At 52.5% G+C, this 27,821-nt stretch overlaps 1 protein-coding gene across 1 annotated transcript in view; it reads left to right on the forward strand.

Moving 5' to 3' along the window:
• PTK7 (protein tyrosine kinase 7 (inactive)) overlaps positions 1-25,560 on the forward strand; it is a 47,340-nt gene extending 21,780 nt beyond the window's left edge. Inside the window, exons 2-20 of the mRNA XM_054063201.1 lie at positions 9,783-10,076; positions 11,579-11,681; positions 12,122-12,312; positions 13,414-13,561; positions 14,575-14,705; positions 14,960-15,226; positions 15,442-15,575; positions 15,982-16,117; positions 16,251-16,370; positions 17,176-17,325; positions 17,593-17,743; positions 18,084-18,211; positions 18,478-18,681; positions 22,821-22,976; positions 23,156-23,388; positions 23,912-23,992; positions 24,073-24,224; positions 24,302-24,480; positions 24,702-25,560. Coding sequence (XP_053919176.1) covers positions 9,783-10,076; positions 11,579-11,681; positions 12,122-12,312; positions 13,414-13,561; positions 14,575-14,705; positions 14,960-15,226; positions 15,442-15,575; positions 15,982-16,117; positions 16,251-16,370; positions 17,176-17,325; positions 17,593-17,743; positions 18,084-18,211; positions 18,478-18,681; positions 22,821-22,976; positions 23,156-23,388; positions 23,912-23,992; positions 24,073-24,224; positions 24,302-24,480; positions 24,702-24,862 — 3,119 coding nt within the window. The 3' untranslated portion in view covers positions 24,863-25,560. The remainder of the gene's footprint in view (positions 1-9,782; positions 10,077-11,578; positions 11,682-12,121; positions 12,313-13,413; positions 13,562-14,574; positions 14,706-14,959; positions 15,227-15,441; positions 15,576-15,981; positions 16,118-16,250; positions 16,371-17,175; positions 17,326-17,592; positions 17,744-18,083; positions 18,212-18,477; positions 18,682-22,820; positions 22,977-23,155; positions 23,389-23,911; positions 23,993-24,072; positions 24,225-24,301; positions 24,481-24,701) is intronic.
• The last annotated feature ends 2,261 nt before the right edge of the window (positions 25,561-27,821 follow it).

Here is a 27,821-nt window from a genome sequence, read left to right on the forward strand (position 1 = left end):
TAGCTCTGCTCCTGCTTGCTGGGGGGAGCTGTGGCTTGCGTTGTTGATTTTTCTTGCTGTTAGCAGCAGTGAAGCTACTGAGGGGTGCAACAGCAGCTTCAAAGCAGTGTTCTGCCTGTGTCTTCCTTGTCTTGTTACAGGTCTGTGCAGCTGGGAGCAAGTGCAGCAGAGCGATACAAATCCAGAGCACGTTAGCTCATCCAAACCTTCCTTTGCCCTTATTGATTCCTTATCGAAGAGGAATAGCCTGTGTTGCTGCAGGGTTGGTTGCAGAGGTTTTGATTCCTCAATAGTCTGAGCAATGGCAGTGGCAGAAGCATAAAGGTGATGATCGTGTGGATGTGGTGGAGGGATAATACATCAGCAATGAATTCCTGGGTAGCAAAAGGCTATCGCTGCCACCTTGCTTTGCTGAGGTTTGTTAATTAGCTACCACATTCAGGGTTGGTCACTTGGTAGAAAGTGGTGAAAGTGTCTCTTAATCCTACATTTTAAGTCTTAGGCAGGGCTGCAGCCTGGGGATGCACTTCGGCTACTCCCGCTGCCTGCCTCAAGACAATGGTGGCGGCTGGGACATTTCTGTCCAGGTGACCTCCTCTCTCCCAGCTGTATCTCAGGAAAGCACACTTTGTGGCTGATGTGGGTTCCCAGAGTCTTTCCCAGGTGAGCTGCTGTGCTTCACGCCCCTTGGGTGCTGCAAAGGTTTGGGGAGGCAGGGAGAGCAACCTCCCTGCCTGCACACTGCAGTAGTGCCTTCCCAGGGAACATGACATCTTTGCTAACTATTAAAGAATACAGACAGGGAACAAATGTTCAGTGGTGCGTTACCAAGTTCTCTGTCAAGTTAGATGCTGAGGTGGTGGTGCAAATACATCCAGCTCCCACCTCAGGGCTGAGCCTTGCCAGTTAGTCGTGCATCTCCAGGAAGCACTGGCTCCACAGTGGAGATGGGACAAGTGTGAGCTCTGGCATGGGAGAATTTGAGGTCCTCTCTGGTTTGAGAGGCCAGAACAGACGCTGACCAGCCATGTCCTGTGCCAGAAGAACTCCCTGGGGGAGCTGGCCATGCCGGTTTTTGCAAGTAGCTCCTTCTGTTGCATCCTGGTACCTTTGTTTTATTTGTTTCCTGTAAACCAGTGTCCCTCTCCAGAGCTGGGATAGATCATAGGATCATGGAATGGTTTGGGTTGGAAGGAACATTAAAGATCATTCAGTTTCAACACCCCTGCCATAGGCAGGGACAGTTTCCACTCCATCAGGTTGCTCAAAGCCTTGTCCGATTTGGCCTTGAACACCTCCAGGGATGGGGCATCCATGATTTCTCTGGACAACGTGTGCCAGTCCCTCACTAACCTCACAGCAAAACATTTCTTCCTAAGATCTCATCTAAATCTCCCCTCTTTCAGCTTAAAACCATTACTCCTGGTTGTATCCCTGCAGTCCCTGACAAAGAGCCCTTCCCCAGCTTTCCTGTAGCCCCTTTCAATACTGGAAGGCTGCTCTAAGGTCTCCTCTTCTCCAGGCTGAACAAGCCCAACTCTTTCAGCCTGTTCTCACATGCAAGTTTCTCAAGCCCTCTTATCCAAGGAGTGCTGCTGGCAGGTGAGAAGGAGGCTGGTTCTCCTCTGGGGAGAAAGGATGCGTTTTGAGTGCTCTGGGCTTTGCTGCCCTGGGCATTGCAGATGAATTGCAGCTCTCTAATCTGCTGTTCCAGATGAAGAGCATTAAAGGAGCTGGTTTGCACATCTGGCTGAGCTGAGCAAGGGTGAACTTTGCTGAAATGTCCCTGGAAGCAAGTCTGTGGAATAATACTCCTGTGGCCTGGCTGGAGAGTGGGGTTGGACTACTACTGCAGGAACCTCACAGTGCTGGGCTTGCTTTCTGCACCAGGAAACCTTTAACTTGCACAAAGCCCTCTCCCATATCCCATTCCCATGCTTTTAATTCCTTGTTTGGTTGCAAGCAGCTTTGGGATTACTCATATCCTGGCATCAGCTGTGGTGCCTCAAGGGGTAGGTAACCTCTTTTGGGTTAGGATCTTTCTTTTTCCCTTTATGTCCTCTTTCCAGAGCTCTTTAAGCCCGATGAGGAGTTGCCTGGGAGATGAGCACTGGGCATGCCTGGGGGTGTGCGCCTTGGGGTTGAGGGGAGCATGGATCTCCCATGGGGCTGGGAATGTGGAACATCTGAGGATGGGGATGGCTCTGCTGGTGACGCAGCCATGGCAAGAGCCTGCTGAGGCTGGCCATTGCCTGCTGAGATCTGTGCAGGCTATTTTTCCTCCACAGCTGCCGCTCAGTGCAAGTGCCTTGGGCAGGCAAGGGGCTGCTGTGCTGTGGCACACGTTGCCAGCAGCCAGCTTGCCTGTTGCTTCTCCAGCGTGGCTGTAGGTGAGCGAGACTGCTGTGGAGTCAGCAGGGTTCTGGGGGCTGTGCAGCAGCTGAAGGCCTTGTGGTTGAGGCTGCATTCCCAAGCGATGTCGTTAGGCAAGGAGACAATGATTTTTGGATTGCTTCAAGATGTGGGCGACTCAGCCTGTCAGGCGCGGCAGGAGATGGGCTGCTTGGCCTCCCCAGCTTGCACGGTTGCTCTGAGGCACCCAGTGGGGTTGCACTGCTGGGGTGTCCCCAGGCGAGTGTTCGTCTGGCATTGACACATTAGGCAATGGATGGAAACCCTTGTTCGTGTTGAGGTCTGGCTTGTAGTGCTTCCCCATGCCCTTGCAGCCTACAATATGATCATGAAGATTTGGGTGTGCTGGCGTGGCAGCAACTCAACAGGCAGCATCTGTGGTGCTCTCTGGCCTCTTGGTATGATGCAGAAGTTGGACTGGGTGCTTTCACTGCCAGGACCTGGCCAGCCCCTCTCGGTGGCTGCAGCCCTAAATACAGTCTCAGAGATGGCTGATCCTCTGGGGTGAGTCCTGCCACCCCATGCATTTTATGACTGCGTCTCCATGATTACAAAGCCCAGGATCCCACAAGGGTCTGCGGTCCATGAGGTTTGCCGCCTGTTGCTTAAACAGGGATGTGGAATCCCCTAAGACTTCAGCCCCAGTTTTCCAGTGCCAGTTCCCAGCTCTGCCATGGCTCCCTCAGATCCTTATTTGTCTTCTACTGCATTTTCTTACAGCTCTGGCTGCTGAAAACAGCAACACCGATGTCTTTTGCTTTTCTAGCTCTGGAGAACAGCCCCAAACCAAAGCCATTCCCAGGCTGTGCTGCCAAATCACTGCAGTGCTCGAGGCAGTTGGCTACCATGGGGCTGGGTCTTCTTTACTGGAGGTGTGGAGAGGCCTTTGCTTCATGGCAGACTCATAGGATTGAAAACTCACTCTGCAGAGCTTCAGGCAGCAGTGACTTAACTTCAAAGGGTTGCTCACAAACTCTGTCCTGGATGTGGCTTTGCTGGTTTTGTTGCCCTGAAATGCACTGCACATTCTCAGCCCGCTGTGACCTGTAGAGAAGGCTGCAATGATCGAGTCCCAGGGATATCCCAAGCCCAAAAAGTGAATCGGAATACATGTGGTACAAATCCAGGCTGGCAATGGAGGTGTTAGTGTGAGTGTTTTTCCTGGGAAGCTGCTATTTGCCTCCTTAAATAAATGAAATTAATTTGGAGCAGGGGGATGCCTTTACATGAGAGATGCTGTGTTCCTGTGTTCAGATCTTTGCTGTACTGTGCTCTTGCAGCCAGGATCTGATCTGAATCTACTCTTCTGTCTGTTCTTGTGTGTCCTGCTGGTGTCTGTCCCTTCCTTGCAGATTATTTGCTCTGTGGTGCGGGGGAACAATACCCTGGGGACCTGTAGGTACCACTGTGATTTCCTCACACGATTCATAGAATTGTAGAATGGTTTGGGTTGGAAAGAACTTTAGAGTTCATCCAGTTCAAAAGTTCCAAACCCCCTGCCACTGGAAGGGACACGTTCCACTGGATCAGCTGCTTAAAGCCTCATCCAAACTGGCCTTGAACACCTCCAGGGACGGGGAAACCACCACTTCTCTGGGCAACCTGTGCCAGTGCCTCACCACCCTCACAGGAAAACATTTCTTCCTAAGATCTCATCCAAATCTCCCCTCTTCCTTCTTAAAACTGGTCTTATCGCTGCAGTTCCTGACAAGGAGCCCCTCCCCAGCTTTTCTGCAGGCCACCTTTCAGTACTGGAAGGCTGCTCTAAGGTCTCTCCAGAGCCTTCTCTTCTCCAGGCTGAACAAGGCTAACTCTCTCAGTCTGTCCTCTTGTGGGAGGTGCTCCAGCCCGCTGATCATCTTCTTGGCCTCCTCTGGTCTCACTCTAACAGAACCTTCCTCTCTTACCTCTACAACAGGGTTTTGCGTTTCAATTAAAAATCCTTTGGGTAAAACAACCTGGGTGTTTTCCAAGCATGCTGTGTTTCAGATGTGTTTATCTAATCTGGCTGAAGCTTTCCTGAAAAGCTTTCTGTAGCCACAGTTGAAATGATTTTAGGCCAGAAACATGTGTTGAGGGTTTCTTTTTCTCCCAGCCAGGGGTGGCTTGTGTCACATACACAAGCAGAGAGCGAGTGTTTGCCAGCGCACACATTTGAGATTGCTGCTTGGCACTGACTTTGTGGGACTGTGGCTGGTCCTGCTGTGTTACTATGGGAGAGCTCAGCACTGGCTTGGGCATTCTAAGCTGACTTTCAACAAACTCGGTGTTGCTGGGTATTTTTTGGGGTGGTTCTTGCTAAGGGGAGAGAAAGAGTCATTTTGCTGCTTTCAGCAGCTCCTAGCAATGTGGCGCAGCCCAGATTAACTCATGAAACCACAGCAGAAATGTGCTGTTGTGAAGGTGTCCAGTCAGACTGAGAAGAGGTCGCTTTTGCTCTCCACCACGTGCGGCGAGAGCTATCTCATCTGCCAGTTCTGGCAGCCTCCAATGTCTAAACCACGCATGACCATGGCTCTGCCACATAGCAATGCTGGGAGGTCCTCTGGGTGAGCAGAATTGCCAAAAGCATCTTGTTCTTCATTCAGTACAGATGGTGATGTCTATTTGCTTTCTACAGGTTATATCCAAATTTTGACATAATGGTATCCCACACAGGTAGCCTTCTGCTTGGACAGCTTTCTTGAGCCTCTATCCCAAAAGCCCGGATGAGGTGGAGGGGATGCAGGAACCCTGCTGACTGCAGGCATCTCCTGGACCAGAGATGTACAACTTACATGGGCAAGTGCAGCACTTCCCATCTCCAAATGCTGGGCCCTGGTGCTCTGGATTTAGAGTACTGTGAAAAGCTGTGTCCGGCACTGGGCTTCTGATATCTTCCACCCTAGAACATCCAGACCACATTTTTTATTGCAGCCTGAATCTGATACATGGCTGGGACAATGGCTTCAAGCATGTGCAGACAGTCCATCCATTGCACCTTGGGTACTATTGTCAAAAGAAACCACAAGTTTATGGCTCTTATTGCACTTCTAACACTTATTTATCCCAGTTTGCTTTGGCCTTTGTTCTCATGAGAGGTTCATCACAGGGATCTTGCTTGAGCTGAAACGATTGTATCCATTTCCCCAGGATGGAAGATAAGGACATAAACAGTATCACTGGGGAGCTGATTCCTAGTGTTTCCTCACACCTTGTAATATCCCCACTTCCCGTGTGGAGCTTGTGTCAGGCCTTCATAACGTCTGTCCACAGAGCCATATTCTCCTGCCTGGACATGGGGAACGCTGAGACAGCAGAATGGATAATGAGGCTGCTGAAGCTCTTGGCTGACCGGTGCTTAGTAGAATGTAGTTGAGCTGGCAGCGATGGGGTGAAAGCAGTGCTGCTGCTGTTCAGTGTTGTACTGGTAATGCTCAAAATCTAGTGCTAGAAGCCCACCTAATTTAAACATAGAATAGAATCATAGAATGTTTTGAGTTGGAAGGGATCTTAAAGCTCATCCAGTTCCAACACCCCTGCCATGAGCAAGACCACTGGATCAAGTTGCTCAAAGCCTCAGCTAAACTGGTCTTAAATACCTCCGGGGTTGGGGCATTCACAGCTTCTAAGGGCAACCTGTGCCAGTGCCTCACCACCCTCACAGGAAAATATTTCTTCCTAAGATCTCATCCAAATCAGCTTAAAACCATCCCCCCTCATGCTATCCCCACACTCCCTGATAAAGAGCCCCTCCCAATGTTCTACACCAATCATACTGCACCTTCAGAGGTGCCTCATCACTAACTCAAGGACTAGCATGGATAGTAGACTTTGAAAGGTTTTGGAGTGCTGACACTTCAAGAGAACTGATCCTTCTCCTTCATGAGCTTTCTTAGTGCGCACTGCCATCTTGCACGTGTTATGTACCATACAGGTATAGTTTGATGGACATGTGCCTTGGTGCCCTGAAGCATATCTGTGAAAAAGGACAGACCTGGCTTCTGTAGGTTCAAACCTGAGTGGATCTGACTGCCCTGTTCCCCTTTGCTCTTGTCTGTCCCAGCAGCCCGTTTTGGCATGAGCTCAGCTCCTGATACTCTGAAGCTGTTGTGCTATTGATCGTGTAGCTGTGTTTGCATGGGATTGAGTGGTTGCTACCTTGCTGAGTGCTCTGGGTGAGACAGATCTGATATGCGGGAAACTGGATATGTGCACCTATGTACTAACATGTTCACACACATTGTGTTGCCTTGGGGCATATGTTTATCTTATGTTCACGACACAAATGTCATAGCATGATGGATCATTCCTACCTTTTGGGGAGGTGAGTGATAGCTGACAATGGAAACTTCATGTGCTGACCTTTGGAGCACAGCATGCTGATGGGGCTTAGCAGAATGCCTAGGAGATAGGACTGTATGCCACTCTGTCATTCAGGCCACAGGATTCAATCTGTGGATTCTCCTGGTGACCTTAAATGCTGCAAGTGGAATAGACAAGTCCACTCAGGAGCTGTGGGACTTAACCTGGCTGGGGATGTTGCTGGCGTACCAAGGTCAGTGACACAGTTGAGTGCTGAAGGTAGAAAGCCGGGCTGCAACACAGTCCACATCCTGGACACTGTGGTGTGTTGTTGTGCACTTCTATTCCTGACCTCCCAATTCCTTGCTGCCTGCTTCTCAGTGCCTTCTTTGGGGAGACTGAAAATTGGACTTGAATCCACAGTCCCATCTTGCGAAGGCTGGCAGCAGGAAAGATCTTTGGGCTACTGTCTGCTCTGTCACAGTGTCTTTGGGAAGAGGCTTCTCTGGTTTTGGAAATGGGAGTACTTTGTTGCTCTCTCTGTCTAGACCATGAGGAAGAGTGTTAGCAGACACAGGCTGAGGTGCCCTTGTTCCTGGCTTGGTACTGGGAAGCTGGAGCCTCATCCTGGGGAGCAGCAGTGCTTGATGAGCACCTGTGTCTACGCCTCACTGTCGCTGTGAGTGGGAGAGCTCAGGCTGGAGATGTGTGCCTGGCACTAGGATGCCCATGAGCCACTGCAGGTCAGAGAGGCTTTGCTTGGTGTTTATACTACGTGGTGGGCTCCAAAGTCTTTTCAGCATGGAAAGGGCTATTGAGGCTTTCTGGAATACAGTGATGCCTCCTTCAAAAACATCCCCCTCAGAACACAATTGCTTACCCTTAGCTTTGGGTGACTGATATGTCCTGTCAAATCCTGTTGTTTTACCAGGCGTTTATACAAACACCAGGCTGGAGGATGTGGCTGAGATTCCAAAGAGAAGCTGCCCTTCAGCTGTTGTTTGTGTACCTCATCCAGGCAACAACTTTCTGAAGCTGTTTTCCTTGCAGTGGTGGGAATGCACCACTTTCGCCACTTTCTTTTTCGCCTTCATGAGAGATTGCTTCTAAGATGCTCGAAGTCTGCCTGGCTTGGCGTTTTTCCCTGCAGAGCGTGGTGCTGGAAGCAGATTCCAACAGCAATCAGCGTGCGCTGAATTGCCCTTTGTCTGCTTTCCTTTCTGCGGCCAGCTGGTAACCGGAGCAGAGCGCCTGCATGGCTGGCTGTGGCCAGGCGACAGCCAGATTTAGGAATATGGTCCCTCAGCAGTCACATCAGGCAATGCGTAAGGAAGTGCTGGCTGCTTTGTTCTCCAGGACCCTGAGCTATTGGATCGGGGTTAGTGTATGGAGGATGATTCTTGGGGTTTTCTGCTGCTTGCAGAGAGGTGCTTCCAGCCCTCCAGAGCCACCTCACGGCCACTATCAGATGCTGGGCTCAACTACTGTGATTTCTTGTGCCACTCCTTCTTGAAAGTGGGCTGAGTCCCCGGGACAAGCTTGAGGTGTCACTGCTGCATCCTATTGTGCTGTGCTCCAGCAGCGCCTGTGTTTATTCCCATGGGCAATCCTTGTCCCAAAATGTGGAGGAGAAGCGTTGAGGAAAGAAACAGTCTGTGGGTGTTTCTGATCTAGGGCAGTTTTGATTCCTGGTTAGAACCTAGAATGTGCCCCCCAAAAAAGGGCAAGAAGAGCTCAAAGAAACAATTGAATTGCCCAGGAAACTGCTTGCTCTCTGCTGTTCTGGTGACTGACTTCTGGGCTCACACACTGCGGGACACCTCTCTGTTCAGGCTGGAAGTGTGGCACTCAGCAGTGAGTCACAGGAGCTCCCTCCTGTTGCCTCTGACGCCATGGAGCAGAGGGCTCTACTTGGCTTCTGGCAAGCTCAGACACTCTGTCCCAGTGATTGCTGGAGAGAGAGCCTTCAAACAGCTGTGCTGGAATCTGAGCACTGATCTGTCTAAACTCCCCTGTCAGGTACTGCTTTGGGCAGATGTGCTTTGGGATATGTTTTTGGAGTCCTCAGTACAGAAAGGACATGGATCTGTCAGATTGAGTCTAGAGAAGATGATGGTCATCTTCCTAGATGAAGATGATCTGAGTGCTGGAGCACATCCCCTATGAGGACAGGCTGAGGGAGTTGAGATTGTTCAGCCTGGAGAAGAGAAGGCTCCGGGGAGACCTTAGAGCAGCCTTCCAGTACTCAAAGGGGCTACAGGAAAGCTAGGGAGGGGCTCTTTATCAGGGAGTGCAGGGATAGGACAAGGGGGAATCGTTTTAAGCTGAAAGAGAGGAGATTTAGATGAGATCTTAGGAAGAAATGTTTTCCTGTGAGGGTGATGAGGCACTGGCACAGGTTGCCCAGAGAAATGGTGGATGCCCCATCCCTGGAGGCATTCAAGGTCAGGTTGGATGGGGCTTTGAGCAACATGATCCAGTGGAAGGTGTCTCCACCGATGGCAGAGGTATTGGAACTGGTTGATCTTTAACTGGTTGATCCCTTTTGACCCACAGCATTCTATGATTCTACTTGCATCCAGGCCTGGCCCTGCAAGCTCCTCAGTCCTCTACAAAGCAACAGCTCAAATCTCCTGTGGGAAAACACAACTCAGTGCTGGCTACAAAGCTGCCCAGGCCAAATTCAGTTACAAGGCAGAAAAGTGGTACGAAACCTGGGCTACCTGAGCTGTGGGGAAGAATATTAATGTGTCGATAAGCTCTTGCTTCAGGGAGTAAGACGGGCATTTTCTCTTAAGACACCATGTTCCTCTTGGAGACTAACCCATGACTGCCCAGAGAGACAGTAAGTGCTGTCCCTCATGGCACAACAGGCTGGGAATAGCATCTCAGATCTCTGCCCCTGGCAAGGGTGTTGAAACTGGATGATCTTTAAGGTCTTATCTAATCTAAACCATTCCATGATTCTGTTTCTCCTAACGTGGCGGTTTCAGTTGTCTCTGGACCCTGAAGGACAGTACGTGATTACCTACTCCCTTTTCCCCATACCTATGCTCTGAACATGCCCTCCTTTTTCTGTCTTGCAGCTGTCGGGGCTCGGGCAGCAATCCATTTCACCAAGGAGCCGTACTCCCAGGACGCCCTGCATGGCCGCAGCGCCATCCTCCGCTGTGAGGTTGAGGAGTCAGCGGATGTGGAGTTTGAATGGCTGCAGAATGGCCTCCCCGTTCAGGACACGGAGCAGCGCTTTAAGGAAGGCAGCAACCTCCAGTTTGCTGCTGTTGATCGGCACCGGGATGCCGGGGACTTCCAGTGTGTAGCAAGGAACTTACTGACTGGGGAGGAGGCCCGCACAGCCAATGCATCTTTCAATATCAAGTGTGAGTGTGGGGTGAGGGCAGCCAGGCCCGTGGTGCTGCCCACTGCAGACAGGGCAAAATGCTCTCTTGCAAGGGCCTACCACTGGAAACAGGTTTGCCAGGTTGTCTGCTAATGCATGGGGAGGGTTGTGGTGAGACAGGGATTGGACAGCATGAGCTGTGCAAGTAGAAAACCTCTCCAGCTGCAAAATCCTTAGTTCCCTGTAGGCCGCTTGTATCTTCTGATGTTCCTAATGCTGCCAGAGGTGTGTTCTCCTGCAACCGACCCCATTTGTAAATATGAAATTGGGATGTTGAGGGGGACCATGCAGATGATCCACGAGCTGGAGCACCTCTCATCCAAGGACAGGCCAAGAGGGTTGGGGTTGTTCAGCCTGGAGAAGAGAAGGCGCTGGGGAGACTTTACAACAGTACTTAAAGGGGCTACAGGAAAGCTGGGGAGGGGCTCTTTATCAGGGAGTGCAGGGATAGGACAAGGAGGAACGGTTTTAAGCTGAAAGAGGGGAGATTTAGATGAGATCTGAGGGAGAAATATCCACAGGAATAGATCTGAAGCAGCCCTAAAGAGAAGGACTTGGGGGTGCTGGTGGATGAGAAGCTCGTCATGAGCTGGCACTGTGCACTTTCAGCCCAAAAACCCAAGTGTGTCCTGGGCTGCGTCCAAAGCAGGGTGAGGGAGGGGATTCTGCCACTCTAGTCCACACTCGTGAGACCCCACCTGGAGTCCTGCATTCGATTCTGGAGCCCTCAGCACAGGAAGGACATGGATCTGTTAGAGCAAGCCCAGAGGATGCCACAAAGATGATCCAAGGCCTGGAGCACCTCCCATATGAAGACAGGCTGAGAGAGTTGGGGTTGTTCATCCTGGAGAAGAAAAGGCTCTGGGGGGACCTTATAGCAGCCCTCCAGTATTGAAAGGGGCTACAGGAAAGCTGGGGAGGGCCTCTTTATCAGGGAGTGCAGGGATGGGACAAGGGGGAACGGTTTTAAGCTGAAAGAGGGGAGATTTAGATGAGCTTTTAGGAAGAAATATTTTCCTGTGTGGGTGGTGAGGCACTGGCACAGGTTGCCCAGAGAAATGGTGGATGCCCCATCCCTGGAGGTGTTCAAGGCCAGGTTGGATGGGGCTTTGAGCAACCTGATGTGGTGGAAAGTGTCCCTGCCTATGGCAGGGGGGTTGGAACTGGATGGTCTTTAAGGTCCCTTTTGACTCAAACCATTCTATGGTTCCATGATTCTGTGTTACTGCACCAAGTGTGTCCTTAGCACTGCAGATCCTTTCAGAGCCCCTTTTATCCTCCAGAGAGCAGCTACACAGGGCAAAGTGGGACATTGGCAGGGTGAATGTCTCTTTACTCCTGAGTGAGTGCTGACTTGAGGGCTTATGCGTCTCTAAGCATACTTGTGCCCTTGCTGTCTGCTCTGATTATTACTGAGCTGGCATCCACTTGGGCTCTGTTGGTTTGGAGAGCTGGCTGTGTTAATATTTTTTGATCCCACAGGGATTGAGACAGGCAGTGTGGTGCTGAAGCAGCCGGCCAGTGTAGCTGAGATCCAGCCCTCCTCCACAGTGGTGCTGCGGTGTCACATCGACGGCCACCCGCGGTAAGGGTTGCCTCCTGAGGAGCGGACCCTGCCAAGGGTCCCCCTGCACCTCCCCTCTCTCTCTGTCTCTCTCTTCTCTCCTACGAGGATTCAGTAGAGTCTAGGGAAGGTGAAAGGCAGGATTGAGCCTGTGGCTGAGCACCGGGGGAGAAGGCAAACGGCTTCCTCAGGGCCGCGTAGCAAGGAGCACAGTAAGGACGGGCTGTCACAGTCCAGTCGCTGAGCTGCTTGATGTGCTGCGGTCACTCTCCGTTGCTTTCCAGTCATGTCCCGTCCACTTGGCTGCATGTCTCATGGCTTCATGTCTGTGTCGGGGCCAGCAGTGGGGACGGAGAACCAGGGACATGGGCCATCTCTGGGCTGTCTCCTCTGCACACGTGCTCTCTGGGAAGTCACGCTGGTTCCCCACACCTGGTCACCCTGTTGCCCCTGTCTTGCAGCCCCACATGGCAGTGGTTTCGGGATGGCATCCCGCTCCCCGATGGCCGCAGCACCTACTCTGTCAGCAACAAGGAGCGAACACTGACCCTGCAGAGCGCCAGCCCTGACGACAATGGTCTCTACTACTGCTGTGCCCGCAGTGCTGTCGGCTTTGTCTGCAGCCAGAACAACTTCACTCTGAATATCATCGGTGAGTTGTGACGTGGCTGCGCAGGGCGTGGGGACTCAGCTGTTTCATTGCTCTGCCAACAGCCTCCCCTCTGCTGCAGGGCGGCAGCCAGGGGAATCATAGAATTGTTAAGGTTGCAAAAGACCTGTAAGAAAATCCAGTCCAACCATCAGTCCAGCACCACCGTGCCTACTAAATGATGTCCAAGTGTCAGACTGCTGTGCCTTTGTCTAGGTGAAGCCTCTGGCCAGAAAGAGGCCTGACACATGGCTGGGTTTGAACTTACTTTGTCTATGGATGTTAATTTGCCGTCTCTGTTACTGGAGCACCAGGATCTTCCCTCCTTCAACAGCAGGAGACTCTGTCCAGAAGGAGTACTACTTCCAGTACTCAAAGGGGCTACAGGAAAGCCAGGGAGGGGCTCTTTATGAGGGAGTGCAGAAATAAGACAAGGGGGGACGGTTTTAAGGTGAGAGAGTGGAAATTTAGATGAGATCTTAGGAAGAAATGTTTTCCTGTGAGGGTGGTAAGGCACTGGCCCACGTTGCCCAGAGAATTCATGGACACTCCATCCCTGGAGGTGTTCAAGGTCAGGTTGGATCAGGCTTTGAACAGCGTGGAGTGGAAGGTGTCCCTGCCCATGGCAGGGGTGTTGGAAATGGATGGACTTTAAGGTCTCTTCCAATGCAAACCATTCGAAAATTCTATGAAGGTTTGACCCTGGAGGCTGTGGGTGCTGCTTGTTTTGCTAATACCAGTACCACCGTGGTGCCGTGTGGGGTGAGAAAACCTGTTGGCCTTGGAAGCAAGGCCCAGGGTGGGCAGGAGAGTTCACCTTAGAGAGTTATTTGGAATTGGGCAAGGGAGTTCGCAGTCTGGTGTCAGGTTTGATCTGCTTGCTAGGAGCCTAGGGTGGTCAGGGCCTTGCTGGAAGCAGAAGGGGCTTTCTCCAGCATGCTCTCCTGGCTCTGGCTGTGCAACTACAGCCATGCTGGCATGTCTGCCTTCTTTGAGCCCACAGGGTGCACCTAGCTCTTCTTTGAGTTTCCCTCAGAGCACTGGTGTAGGGACACCACAGGCCGCTCTGCTCTTCTCACTCTCCTGTGGTCTTTGCCATTGCAGATGAGAGCTTTCCTCAGGCGGTTATAGTCCCGCAGGACCTCATTGTGACCAAGAATGAAGAGGCCATGTTTGACTGCCGGTTTGCAGCCGTGCCCCCTCCTACACAGGAGTGGCTCTTTGAAGACAGCCCCATCACCAACAGATCCAAGTAATTGGGACCCCAGTGATGTGGGCAGGGATGGGAGGAGGAGGGGTCACAGTGTTCCAGAAACAACAGAGGGAGGCTAAACCTTGGCCATGCCCGAGGGCAAGTGTTCAGCATCAGGCTGGCCACTGGGATTGGATTCTTGGCTTGGCTGGCTTGGGTTTAGTAAGGACTTGGTACTTGTGCATGGCCTTTATCTGCATAGGACTCGGCAAGCACTTTGTCCTCGGATGAGTCTGTGAGTCTGTCAGTCCTTGATGCCCACATGTAATGATCCCCTGAACTGGGGGTGTCTCCCAGCCCCAGATGTCTGCATGTGGCGATTTTGTGGAGCCAGGGGCAGCTGAAGGCCCAGACACCCACTAAGGAATTCCAAGAATCAAGGACGTGTCCTGGTATCAGATGCCCACAGATGGTGATCCCCAGGACTCAGGAACATCTCCCAGCCCCCAACATCTGCACAGCAGTCCCTGGGCCCATGGCTGTCTTGCACCTCCAGATACCAGTGCATGGTGATCCTCAGATCTAGGAATGTTTCCAAACCTGAGACACATACACATGGGCAATCCCCAGAGCTGGCGATGTCTCCCAGCCCAGGCTGCCAATGGATGGTAGACCTGGATCCTGGGATGTCTCAGCCAGACTGTGCAAGGCAAGTGGTGCAATCTGGGTGCCAGATGCCCAGTGGCCTGGCAGCTCCTGGGCGCCACCTTGTGCTCCTGACTCCCTTTCCCAGCTGTGCCCAGTGTCAGAGCTGGCCCAGTTGGGTGGTGCATCTTTTGGTGAGGACCAGCTCTTCTCTAAGAAGGAGACTTCTGTTAGCTTATCTCCTCCATGAAATGGGTATCCCACCATCTCCTTATTTAAGTGTGCTGTTTGCTCTGCACTGGGAAGCTTTGACTCAGCACAGTCTCCCTCTTGGTTCCATGGGCTCATGTGGGACATCACAAGGCTGTGGCTCTGGCCCATGTCCTGCAGAGATGCCCACTGAGCCCTGCTTCTCCCCACATGCCCAGGACTACTGTGTTCGCCAACGGCTCTCTGCTGATCACCCAGGTGAGGCCTCGCAGCACTGGTGTCTATAAGTGCATTGGCCATGGGCAGAGGGGAAAAGCTCTTGTGCTGAAGGCGACTCTGCGGCTGGCAGGTGAGGAACTGGGGCTGGTGGCAGGGTGGGCAGTGGGTCCCAGAGCTACAGTGTCATTCTGGACCTAAGTGACAATATAGCAAATGGTCAGTACGGGGCTTATCTGTGAAATGGCTCATCTTTGCTGCCTGGAAGAGGGAAGCAAACATAGCTTGTACACTCTCTCCCTCGGCTGGTGCCACCCATGGGGATGCTGGTGGGTTGGCTACACATTCCTGCCCTGTTTGAGCTCTGTTGTCTGTTGCTTCTCTCAGAAATCGAAGAAATGGCACCCTTCTCCCCGAAGGTGTTGACAGCAAACCAGGGGCACCGCATAACCTGCCCTGTCCCACGAGGCATACCCACTCCCCAAGTCTGGTGGGAGAGGAACCAGGAGCAAGTTCCCACTGCTGGCAGGGTGTACCAAGAAAGAGAGCATCTCATTTTCACCAGTATCACCGAGGCAGATGCGGGGACCTACACGTGCCATGCTGCCAACAAGGCTGGAGAGAAGAAACAAGAGCTGAGCATCACTGTGGCTAGTAGGCAGCTTTCCAATAATGGCTGGGAGCAGAGAGGGGAGCTGGATATGGGGTTGGGGTGAACCGGGGTAGGATGGTGCATCACCTCGCTGATACAGAGAGGCACATCTCTCGTGGCTGGGCTTCAGGGCCCGTGGCTGGCTGCACGCTGCTGATCTGGTGCTGGCCAGATGGGTGGTGAGCAGCCCTGCGTAACCCCTTGCCTCTATGCCCAGCGGTACCCAAGTGGGTAGAGATGCCCAAGGACAGCCAGCTGGAGGAGAGTAAGCCGGGATACCTGCACTGCCTCAGCAAGGCCTCCCTGAAACCCACTGTCACCTGGTACCGCAACGGCATCTCCATCTCTGAGGTGAGGCAATGGGGCAAGCCCCTGCCGCTCGTGGGCATTTCTGCCAGGTACTTACTTGGCTCTTTCTTCTACTGCTGCTGTTTCTCCACCTTGCTCCTAGGCCCAGCATCTCTGCCAGCCCTATTCTGGCCGAGTTCCTGGCACCATCTCCATCCTACTGGTGTATAGGTGCACAATTGGCTCTGTCTGGCCACTTGGCTGGCAGCCAGCCCTGTGCTTTTGGGCCAGTGACAAGAGAGATGTCCTTCAGAAACGCATCACTGCGGCTTGTCTCAGTTCTTCCTGGGGGATCTCAGCAGGGCTGCATCTGTCTGAGGCATGGTGTGGGTGTGTGGAGTATTGGGAGTGCCACAAGCAAGATCTGAGCCCAGGGTTGGTGACAGACTCCCTTCTCCCCTCTGGGCAGGACTCGCGGTTTGAGATCTCTGAGAATGGGACGCTGCGCATCAACAATGTGGAGGTATATGATGGGACCATGTACAAGTGTGTGAGCAGCACGCCAGCGGGCAGCATTGAGGGATACGCACGGGTGCACGTGCTAGGTATGCTGACAAGCACTCCACATCCTCCCCTTGTGGGGAGCTCTTTTGCCTGGTGGGGTGCAGGTGGGATACCACCAGCTCCTGTCCCTCTGCAGCCAGAGGTGCTAACAGTTAGCACATTCATCCTTTGCAGAGAAGCTGAAGTTCACCCCACCACCTCAGCCACTGCAGTGCATGGAGTTCGATAAGGAGGTTACAGTGTCCTGCTCAGCCACTGGTCGGGAAAAACCCACCATTCAGTGGACTAAAACAGGTAAGGAGGGCTTAGATGCAATATGTCTGTTTCTGACTTCGGACCCCAGGAATTTTGCATTGACTCACCGCCAGCATGGGTGAAGCAGTGGTGCTGTGGCTGCCTGGGAAGCTGCTGTGTGGCACAGTGCGTCATGCACGACTGAGCTGGCAATGTGTGCTTGCTGCCCAGAAAGTCAACCATATTCTGGTCTGCATCAGAAGAAGTGTGACCAGCAGGATGAAGGAGAGGACTTTTCCCCTCTACTCTACTCTACTCTCGTGAGACCTCATTTGGAGTCCTGCATTCAGTGCTACAGTCCTCAGCACAGGAAGGACATGGATCTGTTGGAGTGAGTCCTGAGGAGGCCACAAAGATGATCCAAGGACTGGAGCACCTCCCATACAAAGACAGGCTGAGAGAGTTAGCCTTGTTCAGCCTGGAAAATGGGGGAGTTCTGGGGAGACCTTATAGTAGCTTTCCAGTGCATAAAGAGGGCTACAGGAAAGCTGGGGAGGGGCTCTTTGTCAGGGATTGCAGGGATAGGACAAGGGGGAACAGTTTTAAGCTGAACGAGCAGAGGTTTAGATGAGATCTTAGGAAGGAATGTTTTGCTGTGAGGGTGGTGAGGCACTGGCACAGGTTGCCCAGAGAAGTGGTGGCTGCCCCATCCCTGGAGGTGTTCAGGGCTAGGTTGGCTGAGGCTTTGAGCAGCCTGATGCACTGGGAGGTGTGCCTGCCCATGGCAAGGTAGTTGAAACTGGATGATCTTTAATGTTCCTTCCAACCCAAACCATTCCATGATCACTCTTCTTGCATCCTGCAGATGGGAGCAGCCTGCCATCCCATGTTAGCCACAATGCCGGCATCTTATCCTTCCACAAGGTGAGCAGGAGTGACTCAGGGAACTACACATGCATTGCCTCCAACAGCCCACAAGGCGAGATCCGTGCCACCGTGCAGCTCGTTGTAGCAGGTGAGTGCTCTGCAGCAGGCAGGGGGGTTTCCTGCTGTGCTGACCTTGCAGTCAGTTTGCCTGGGTAGCACCCAACTGGATCGTTCTTGTGGAGAGAGAAATGTCTGGCCCAACTTTGATTTCTGCTGCTGGCACTTGAGTGTCAGTGCTTTTCATACAGCCCAAAAGGGCATGTGCCACTGTGCCAGTGCTGGCCCTGCTGCCTTGTGGGAGCTAAGTACCATTCCTAAGAGGTGACAGCATTTCTGTCGGCCTCTCTGCCTTCAGTTTACGTCACCTTCAAGCTAGAGCCAGAGCCCACAACGGTGTACCAGGGACACACAGCCATGTTCCAGTGCCAGGCAGAGGGAGATCCCGTGCCGCAAATCCAGTGGAAAGGGAAGGACAAGATTTTGGATCCTGGCAAGCTCCTGCCCAGGTACACAGTCTCCATCCCAAACTGAAATGTGACACAGGATGGTGCTCCGCATGCCTACTGAGAATGTGGGTGCTGATGGCGTGGTCTCAGGTTCCCAGCTTGGGGGGCACACGGTCAGTTGTGTCTGTGGGGCTGGACTCCGTTGGCTTCAGGATTACTCTTTCTACCACAGCCTGCCAAGCTGTAGTTGAGCTGCAGCCGTTTGTTTTTGAGCTTTAGGAGATTCAAGATGATTGCATGGGGAACATGAGGCTGAGGCATCCTGGGGAGGTGGGGCTGCGGGTGCCCCAAGCCTGCTTCTGCCCTCTGGTGCTTGCAAAGGCCTCTGTGTGGTTGGCAGGATTCAGATCATGCCCAATGGCTCCCTGGTGATTTACGACGTCACCACTGAGGACTCCGGAAAATACACCTGTATCGCCGGCAACAGCTGCAACATTAAGCATCGTGAGGCCTTCTTGTATGTTGTAGGTAAGGAAGATGCCCAGCAGTGGGATGTGGCCTCCTAGTATCCCTGGCAGCTCTAGGCACTGCTTTTGGCCCCGCTGCTGGGTGCTGCAAGCCAGGTCATGCCTGCTAGGGTATTACAGCAGGAGCTCCACTGGGATGCAGCACGGTGTGCTGGCGGGGGTGGAAACAGCGGGAAGGGGGCTTTTCTCCTTACTCCAGCACGTTCCTGAGCATGATTTGGGAAACCACTCCACACCCTCATTTGTTTGGTGCTCTCTGCCATGCAGACAAGCCGGCAGCAGAAGAGGATGAGGGACCTGGCAGCCACACGCCCTACAAGATGATTCAGACCATTGGGCTTTCGGTGGGGGCGGCTGTTGCCTACATCATTATTGTGCTGGGGCTGATGTTCTACTGTAAGAAGAGGAGAAAGGCCAAGAGGCTGAAGAAGCACCCAGAGGGCGAGGAGCCTGAAATGGAGTGTCTGAATGGTGAGGTGGCACTTGTGCCGGTAGGGGCTTCACTGCCGACCCGTGTTGGGACAGGGAGCTCCCAGGGAACAGGGGACTCCTCCTTACCCTTGGACTGTCTTGTGCTGCTTTTGACTGTGGCTGGTGGCAGAGACCTGCTGCCATGTGAGAAATAGGCAAGTTGGTGTGGAACCTGCACCCCAGCCCCATGCCGTGGCCATTTGCTGAGTTATATATCGCTCCTGCTTTCCAGCAGCCCTACACAGCGTGACATACATCCTTTGTCAAGGGGAGGAGAGTATCCCTATTGCGATGTAATGAAATAACAGTACGTTGCCGGCCTGTTCAAATCACAGCTCGCAACTGAGCCACCCAACATCACCTTGCCTTCTAAACCATACTCCAAAGTGCCATGTATACACTTTTTTTGAACACCTCCAGGGATGGAGACTCCACCACTTCCCTGGGCAGCCTCTTCCAATGCTTCACCACTCTGGCAGTAAAGAATTCTTTTTGTAGTATCTAATCTAAACCTCCCCTCACGCAACTTGAGGCCATCTTCCATCTATCTGATCGTTCCTGCAAGTGCCTTTTCTGGTTGTGCTATCATCTTTCTGAGGTGGGGAGCCCCAGACAGGACTTGATGCATGCAGCTTGGCAGTGGCACAGCTGTGCCATGTTCTGTTTCCAGCTGTGCCACTTACTTCAGTTCCCTGTCCACAGATCCCGCTCCGGAGAGAATGCAGGCATCCCACTACTGTGGATGGACATCATGCTTTCCTCAGGCCTCATTTTGTAGCTCTGGCTGCACCTCCCGGTGCTCAGTGTCCCTGTGCAGCTGGCCACAGCTGGCCTTACCTTTGCTGCTAGCTAAGCTAGTGGCTTTGGCAAATAGATCCCACAGCGCCCCTTCCGTGTTGGCAGCATGTTGTACTACTGTGGTTTGTACCTTCCACCTGTCCATTGGAGGATGTTCCCCTGTGGCAGCTGAGCTGCTTTTTGACAGTTGTTTCCATGAGACCCTGCAGAATCCCTGCCAAGAGACTAAACTGGGTCCCCATTGTGCATGAGCTGCATGACTCTTTCAGGGAACCCAAGAGGTCTCTGGGGCATCGTTTTCATTTCCAAAAGCTTTTTCAGCTCTTTCTTCTGATGCCGTGGTTGTTCTCGCATCACTGATACCAGTGAGGACTTGTAAATGATGGGGTGCGGTTGAGTTTGCTGCCCTTACAGTTCCCCGATTCTCTCCTGCCACCACTGTAAATGTTCTTCCGCCTCCCAGTTCTCCAGCACACAGCAACATCCTGATCATGTAGGGGTTGCCTTCAGGTCCTGGCAAAGCATCACCAATGGGTTTGTCTGCTGTTTTTCCTTTTGTGTTGGTGCTTTGAACAGAGGTAGACCTTCAGAAGAGAAGTCTGGCTGCGGGGAACCTCCTGGGAGCAGGCACATCTCTGCAGCTCTTTACTCTGCTGCTGTTACCACTGTGAGCACTTCCTGAGGACAAGTTGCAGGCAGCTCAACTGTGCCAGGATTCTCTGGCTAGCATCTTCCTGGGAAAGGATGTATTTTCATCTTTTTTGAGGTGGTCTCAGACTTTTACTTTGGCCTGTCTTTATTGTATTTTTCTTTTTATGCTGCCAGAGTTTGCCTCTTAGCACCTTCATTTGGAACCAGTTTAGCTGTCAGAGAGATACATCCTCACTGCTGCAAGCAGACCCAGCCACACAGACATCTGTGCTCCTTTTGGTCCTTCCATAACCATCTTCATAACTGGAGAAGTGTTTTGTGTTTGCTGTCAGCTCCAGTGGGGTCTCCCCCTTTGCCATGGTGTTCGAAGATCTGGCTCTTTTCCTCCTTTTGATGTAGCCCCTCTCTAGTTGTCTGACTTGAGTATCTCATCACCTACCTGATGGCAAATACTCCCTGGCTGGCCACCAGGTGACTGTTCCAGTGCCCTTGGGATCCAGACAGATTTGACCTTCCTATGGATTTGAAATGGATCCTTCCTATGGATCATTGCACTCCTAACAAGTCAGTCACTGTCTAAGGTCACCTCCTTAGTGTGCCACATCCTCTGTAACAAGGGTGCTGGCTCTCAGTGTCTCTCTGTCTGACAGCACTGCTGCTGGTTTTTTTGGGTGAACACAGACGTAGCATTTGGGGAGGTAGGCTGCGGGGGCTGAGTGGAACATTGATTTCTCTGTTGGCATGTGCTGATTTCTCCAGGGCAGCTGTTGCAGGCTGGTGGGCAAGGGAGGCAGGTCCTCTACACTTAGTTCCCCTCTGGATACATAAATTAAACTTCCTGCTCATTTTGCAGTCCCTTTGTTACTGACTGTCTTGTCAAAGCTCTGAAGCATGGGGATGTCTGTTCTCTCTGTTGCTGCCCGCTGGTGCTGTCTCTCAGTGGCAGTGTACTCGCTCCGCAGCCTTCGGTATTTTCTTGGCACAGCTGCAGCAGTCATCTTGTATTATCCTCTTGGCTTCAAGCTTGTAGTCTCAAGACACTATCAGTCATGAGTGCAGACAGCACAGGGTCAAACAGTCTTGCTAATAATTAGCATAAAAGCAGGAAGAGTGTAAGGAGCGTCGAGCTTTGATTTATAGGGTCAATGGAGGCTTTTTGCTCTGGTCTTCTTCAAATATTATTCCAGTGTGGGAAAGAGCACAGCTGTGGGTGGCCATGGCTCTTGAGTCAATGTATCTCAGTCTTCACAGCTCCAAGCCTACCTGTGACAAAGCCACTGTCCTTGTCATCATGGCCAGACCTGCTCAGGATGCAGTGGTGGGCTGGTTCCTCTCTTGTATGCATGCATTGTAAGTGTGCATGTACACATGCTGCTGTACAATAGCCCTTGATGGAACTTACAGGCAGTGGGATTCTTGTTGGAGTTACAGCGTGTGGGGTCAAGTCTTAATTTTATGATTAAATCTTTCTGCGTGGCCCAATGTTTCCTTAATGCTTGTGACTGGACTAGCTGAAATAGTGTGTGCAGTGATGCAGGGTGATGTGCAGCACGTGGGTGAGCCACATTAACTCATTGCTGTGCCCCACATTCAAACTCCCATCTTCAGCTTGTGGAAGATACTGCTTCCTAGTGCCACATCTGATCTAAGCAGTAAATGCATTCAAAATCAAGGTTTGCTATCTATACAGCTATCTACAGAGTGTTTTTCTTACAAGCTGCCTGTAAAACACAGGATTTTCTAACTTTCTTAAGGCAATAATGTTTTGTCCTGCTATAGAGTCATGAAATGGTTTGGGTCAAAAGGGACCTTAAAGATCATCCAGTTCCAACCCCACTGCTGTGGACATGGACACCTTCCACTCCCTCAGGTTGCTCAAAGCCCAATCCAACCTGTCCTTCAACAGCTCCAGGGATGAGGCAGCCACTACTTCTCTGGACAACCTGTGCCACTGCCTCACTGGAATACATTTCTTCCTAAGATCTCATCTAAATCTTCCCTCTTTCAGCTTAAAACCATTCCACCTTCATTCTGTCATTATTCGCTGGCTTCTGTTTTTGCCAGAGAAATTTCTAGTGGAGTTCCTGAGTAGAAAGTTTGCTGGAGCTGATTGCAAGGACAGTGCTTGCTAGCAGTGCTTTAATCCAACCAGCAGAGGAAACTCCAGGCTGATCGTGTCTGACAGGTAGAAGATTACCAAGGACACAAGCATTTGCTGGCTTGCTGGGAAGTGAACGGGAGCAGGAGGGGCAGGCTGCAGCAGCTGATGCCAGACTTGAGAGTTTCTTGAACATCAAGACTGTGGTTATAGTGCACAGGGTCCTGTCTGCTCCATCTTTGCCTCACACATCCCATCTCCTGCTGCTGTTCTGTGGAGCTTTGTTAATGGTAGTTTGGATGTAGCCACCCCTTCGGAATTACTTGAGTGGCGTGGGATAGACAAGGCCAGATGGGGCTGGTTGGCTCTGGGACCAAAGCCATTGCTCAGCATCTGATTTCATGGGTGGCTGCAGGGCTGCCAGAGATAGGGCTGGGCATGGGCTCAGAGAGGAAAACTGTGTGGAGGCCAGTCTTGCTGGGGTGCTTGGAGCCGGTTGTGGGTGTTTGGAATGTCAATCCCAGAAGAGGCTGATGCCCAGCAATGACATCTTCTGCATAGGATGCTGAAGCTGTTTGTGCTTCCTTTGCAGGTGGTGCTTTGCTGCAGAATGGGCAGATGACAGCAGAGATCCAGGAAGAAGTGGCCTTGACCAACCTGGGCAGCAGCTCTGGGGCCAGCAAGCGGCACAGTGCGGCTGACAAGATGCACTTTCCACGTTCCAACCTGCAGACAATCACAACCCTGGGTATGCTGGGCCACCCTGGGCACGACCCCACTCCAAGAAACTGTGGCTGAAACCCCAGCATGTCCTCACCAGAAAACTGGATGTGTTGGGGTGCAGAAGGCCCTGTAGCCAGTGGGCTGTCAAATACATGTGCTGTCCTAACGTATGCTGTCTTCCCATGTGCTGCTCTACAATTCCAGGCAGGGGGGAGTTTGGTGAAGTGTTCCTAGCCAAGGCAAAAGGTGCAGAGGATGGTGAGGATGAAACACTGGTCCTGGTGAAAAGTCTGCAGACAAGGGATGAGCAGCTGCAGCTGGACTTTCGGCGAGAGGCAGAGATGTTTGGCAAACTGAACCACTCCAACGTGGTGCGGTTGCTGGGGCTGTGCCGCGAGGCGGAGCCGCACTACATGGTGCTGGAGTATGTGGACTTGGTAAGGGCCCTGCATTGAGGAGGAGGAGGAGGGGTGGACAGTGAGCATGGGGCTTTGTGTGACATGGTCCAGGGCAAGCAAGGTGTAGGGAGATCACACAGTGTTTACCTCTGTTGCCAACATGTGGAGGAGTCTCAAGGGGAGTGGGGGTCTCCTGCAAGGCCTGGATGTGACTTTGTTCTCTTCCACATCCTTCTGATTTGTGGTCCATGACTCAGCTGAGTATGTTATGCTGTGGGACTCCATGCCGCAGAGTGGCTGTGAATGCTAAGGGCTACTGTGGTGAGCCTGGAGTTCATGGGAGAGAAATCAGTGTGGGGCATGGAAAACCTTATGGAAACGTCAGGCCTTCTTGCCCTGATCTTAGTCAGTTGAAGCCCAGAAGGGAGATAAGGGCAGTACAAGTGGGGACTACGGCCCAGGAGATGAAGATCCATGAGGCTCCCGCGACTGGGCACTGCAGGGCCCAGTGTGTCTGGTAGCATGGAAAGATGCTGCCTCTGAGTTGCTGTCTGTCTTCTAGGGGGACCTGAAGCAGTTCCTGAGGATCTCCAAGAGCAAAGACGAGTCTCTGAAGCCGCAGCCTCTCACTACCAAACATAAGGTGATAGTGCAGCTTTGGAAGTGCTGTGGGGCTTGGGACCCTGTGGAGGACAGTCAGTGCTGACATCTCTCTGGGGTCAGGTGTCTCTCTGCACACAGGTGGCCCTGGGCATGGAGCATCTCTCTAACAACAGGTTTGTACACCGGGACTTAGCAGCCAGGAACTGCCTGGTCAGTGCCCAGCGGCAGGTCAAGGTCTCATCCCTGAGCCTCAGCAAGGATGTGTACAACAGGTCAGCTGGGAGCCTGGCAGGGGAATGGGAGGGGATAGGATGACACCAGTCTCATCGCCTACCTCTCCTGCCTGCAGTGAGTACTACCACTTCCGCCAGGCCTGGATCCCGCTGCGCTGGATGCCACCTGAAGCTGTGCTGGAGGACGAGTTTTCCACGAAGTCAGACGTGTGGTCCTTTGGGGTGCTCATGTGGGAGGTCTTCACACATGGGGAGATGCCCTACACTCCTCTGGCAGATGATGAGGTTCTAGCAGGTATGTAGAGTACCTTGTGCTGTGCCTAGCACTGTAGCAACCTTCCTTTTCCTCTGGTAGAGGGGGCAAGCTGGGCTGTGTGACGACCCCCTTCTTGTTGTGGTACTGGTCTGGCTGAGGAGGCCATTCCAGCCCACCTGGAGAGATGCTGCCCTCCTTGCACCTTGAGGAGAGGATCCACGCCTCTCCACAACGGCCTTTGAACTTTGCTTTCATGCCAGGTCTGCAATCAGGAAAGACGAAGCTTCCACACCCCGAGGGTTGCCCTTCGCGCCTTGCCAAGCTCATGCAGCGCTGTTGGGCCCCCAGCCCTAAAGATCGACCTTCCTTCAGCGAGCTCGCCACCACCCTTGGGGACAGCCCAGCCGACAGCAAAGCCTGAGCACTCTGGCCCTTGCTGGGGACAAATGCAGCGGGGTGGACAGGGGTCTGTAGGTGCCTGGGGGAGCCCCTGGCACTCCTGCAGCACTCCTTGCTGAGCCTGACCCCAATGCGCCAGCGAGCAGCTCAGCACCAGCAGCTGCTGGACTCAAAGCACAAGCCAGTGTACCCCAGCCCTCCCACCCCTCTCCTCCACAGGTCCCAAAAGACAGCCCTTGCTGCCTCTTGCTCTCTGCCTGCCCAGCCCTTGGGCTGCTGGCGTGGATGAAGCGCAGCTCCCCATAACCCAGGAAGAGCTGGGCCCCAGCACCAGGCTCTCTGTCCCCTCTCACCACGTGCATATCTGCCGGCCTGGCCCGGCCTCTCTCTCTCCGTCCATCTGTGCTAGACATGCCTGCTTCCCCAGTGCCCCACAGGTACAGGCCGGCCAGCAGGAACACTAAGTGCCTGGCATATGAAGGACCTCACTACCTTTCCCAACTACCCTGTGCCTTTTTTTTTGTACGATAACTCTGGGCAGCGCCCCATCTCTCCCTCTTCCTCTGACTCCTCCCTACCATAGTATTTCTGTTACTGGAATGCAGCCTAGAGTGAGTTAGTTTGTTTGCTTGAGCGGAGGGTACCGCAGCCAAGAAGGGTTGGGTTTTGTTGGGTTTTTATGTGCTGCTCTCAATAAAGAAGGCTCTTTTTTTGTTGTTTCTTTTGGGTGTTTGTAAGACAATGTTGTCACATGGCTGTTTGACTGTCGCCCTCCAGACATGGTTCCTGGGAAGGGTTGGGGGCCATTCCTCACACATCTGTCTCCTATGTTTAACCCTTTTGCCCCCTTCCCAGCTGGATCTGAGATGCTATTCCCAGCCTTTTGTGCCATGAGGGACAGCACTTACTGTCTCTCTGGGCAGTCATGGGTTAGTCTTAAGAGAAAATGCCCGTCTTACTCCCTGAAGCAAGAGCTTATGGACACGTTAATTTTCTTCCCCACAGCTCAGGTAGCCCAGGTTTTGTACCGCTTTTCTGCCTTGTAACTGAATTTGGCCTGGGGCAGCTTTGTAGCCAGCACTGAGTTGTGTTTTCCCACAGGAGATTTGAGCTGCTGCTTTGTAGAGGGCTGAGGAGCTTGCAGGGCCAGGCCTGGATGCAAATAGAATCATAGAATGCTGTGGGTCAAAAGGGATCAACCAGTTAAAAGATCAACCAGTTCCAATACCTCTGCCATCGGTGAAGACACCTTCCACTGGATCATGTTGCTCAAAGCCCCATCCAACCTGACCTTGAATGCCTCCAGGGATGGGGCATCCACCATTTCTCTGGGCAGCTTGTGCCAGTGCCTCATCACCCTCACAGGAAAACATTTCTTCCTAAGATCTCATCTAAATCTCCCCTCTTTCAGCTTAAAACGATTCCCCTTTGTCCTATCCCTGCTCTCCCTGATAAAGAGCCCCTCCCTAGCTTTCCTGTAGCCCCTTTGAGTACTGGAAGGCTGCTCTAAGGTCTCCCCGGAGCCTTCTCTTCTCCAGGATGAACCCCAACTCAGCCTATCTTCGTATGGGATGTGCTCCAGTCTTTGGATCATCTTTGTGGCCTCCTCTGGACTTGCTCTGACAGATCCATGTCCTTCCTGTGCTGAGGACACCAGAACTGAATGCAGGACTGCAGGTGAGATCTCGTGAGAGTGGAGTAGAGTGGCAGAATCCTTTCCCTCTGTGCTGGTCACACTGCTTTGGATGCAGCCCAGGACACACTTGGGTTTCTGGGCTGAAAGTGCACAGTGCTTCATGACAAGCTTCTCATCCACCAGCACCCCTAAGTCCTTTTTAGGGCTGCTTCAAATTCATTCCTGTGGACTTTCCTTCCTGCTGCCCCTCATCTTGGGCAGGAGGGCTGCACACTGGGCTGATTTCTTCAGCCAAGTCACTGGTGAATGTGTCTTGTCTTGCCTTTGCATCCCTGTAGTATTTCTGTCCTCTGGAGCACATCTTGCCACAGAAATACTCCCAGCTGGTTCTGCAACTTCTTGCTTGGGCACCTGGGGATAGATCATATTGGATCCTGGTACTCAATGCTTCTGGCTGGACTAGCATTCCTACACTGCAGTGTCTCAGCTCATCCTGCAGCAGGAGTTTCCAACTCGATGCTGGTCACTGGTGCTCTTCCTCAGAGGCTGCCTGAGAGGTGATGGACAGGTAAGGGCAGTTGTGTAGCATCAGCGAACAGACAGGCCAGCGAGGGACGTTGAGTCTCTGCCCCAGGTGAAGGGTACCTGCATATTTGACACAACAAACAATACTAGTTTTAAGCTGAAAGAGGGGAGATTTAGATGAGATATTAGGAAGGAATGTTTTCCTGTGGCAGTGGTGAGGCACTGGCACAGGTTCCCCAGAGAAGTGGTGGCTGCCCTATCCCTGTAGGTGTTCAAGGCTAGGCTGGCTGAGGCTTTAAGCAACCTGATCCAGTGGAAGGTGTCCCAGGCCATGGTAGCGGGTGGAACTGAATGGGCTTTGAAATCTCTTCCAATTGAACCCATTCCATGACTCTATGATTCTATAATTAAACGATCCCTTCTCCCCCTTGCTGTCCAGTGTTGAACATGACCAGGAGAGTAGCAGGGCAGTTACTGTGCTCACACAAAATGCTCCTTGGTGGGCTGGAGGTGGAGCCTGGCACCATCACGTGTGGTGGCCTAGCCAAATAGCATCTCTGTGATGCCACAGTGAGAGAACAGAGATGCCAAGGAATTCTGGAGTGTCAACCTTGCTCCACAAGCTTCATGCATGCAGACAGCTATGTGTACTGTGAGGGGATGACACGGCTGCAGTGGGCTGGTTCTCTGAGCAGTGGCTGGATGGGGTGCTTTATCCCAACATATCCTGAGGCCTCAAATGCCTGTTTACCATGCAGTCAAGACCTGATGACTACAGGGGAGCACCCAGATGGAGAGGCACCAAAACTAGGACAAACTC

Source organism: Cuculus canorus, chromosome 3 (genome assembly GCF_017976375.1).
Source record: "Cuculus canorus isolate bCucCan1 chromosome 3, bCucCan1.pri, whole genome shotgun sequence".
Taxonomy (NCBI): Eukaryota; Metazoa; Chordata; class Aves; order Cuculiformes; family Cuculidae; genus Cuculus; species Cuculus canorus.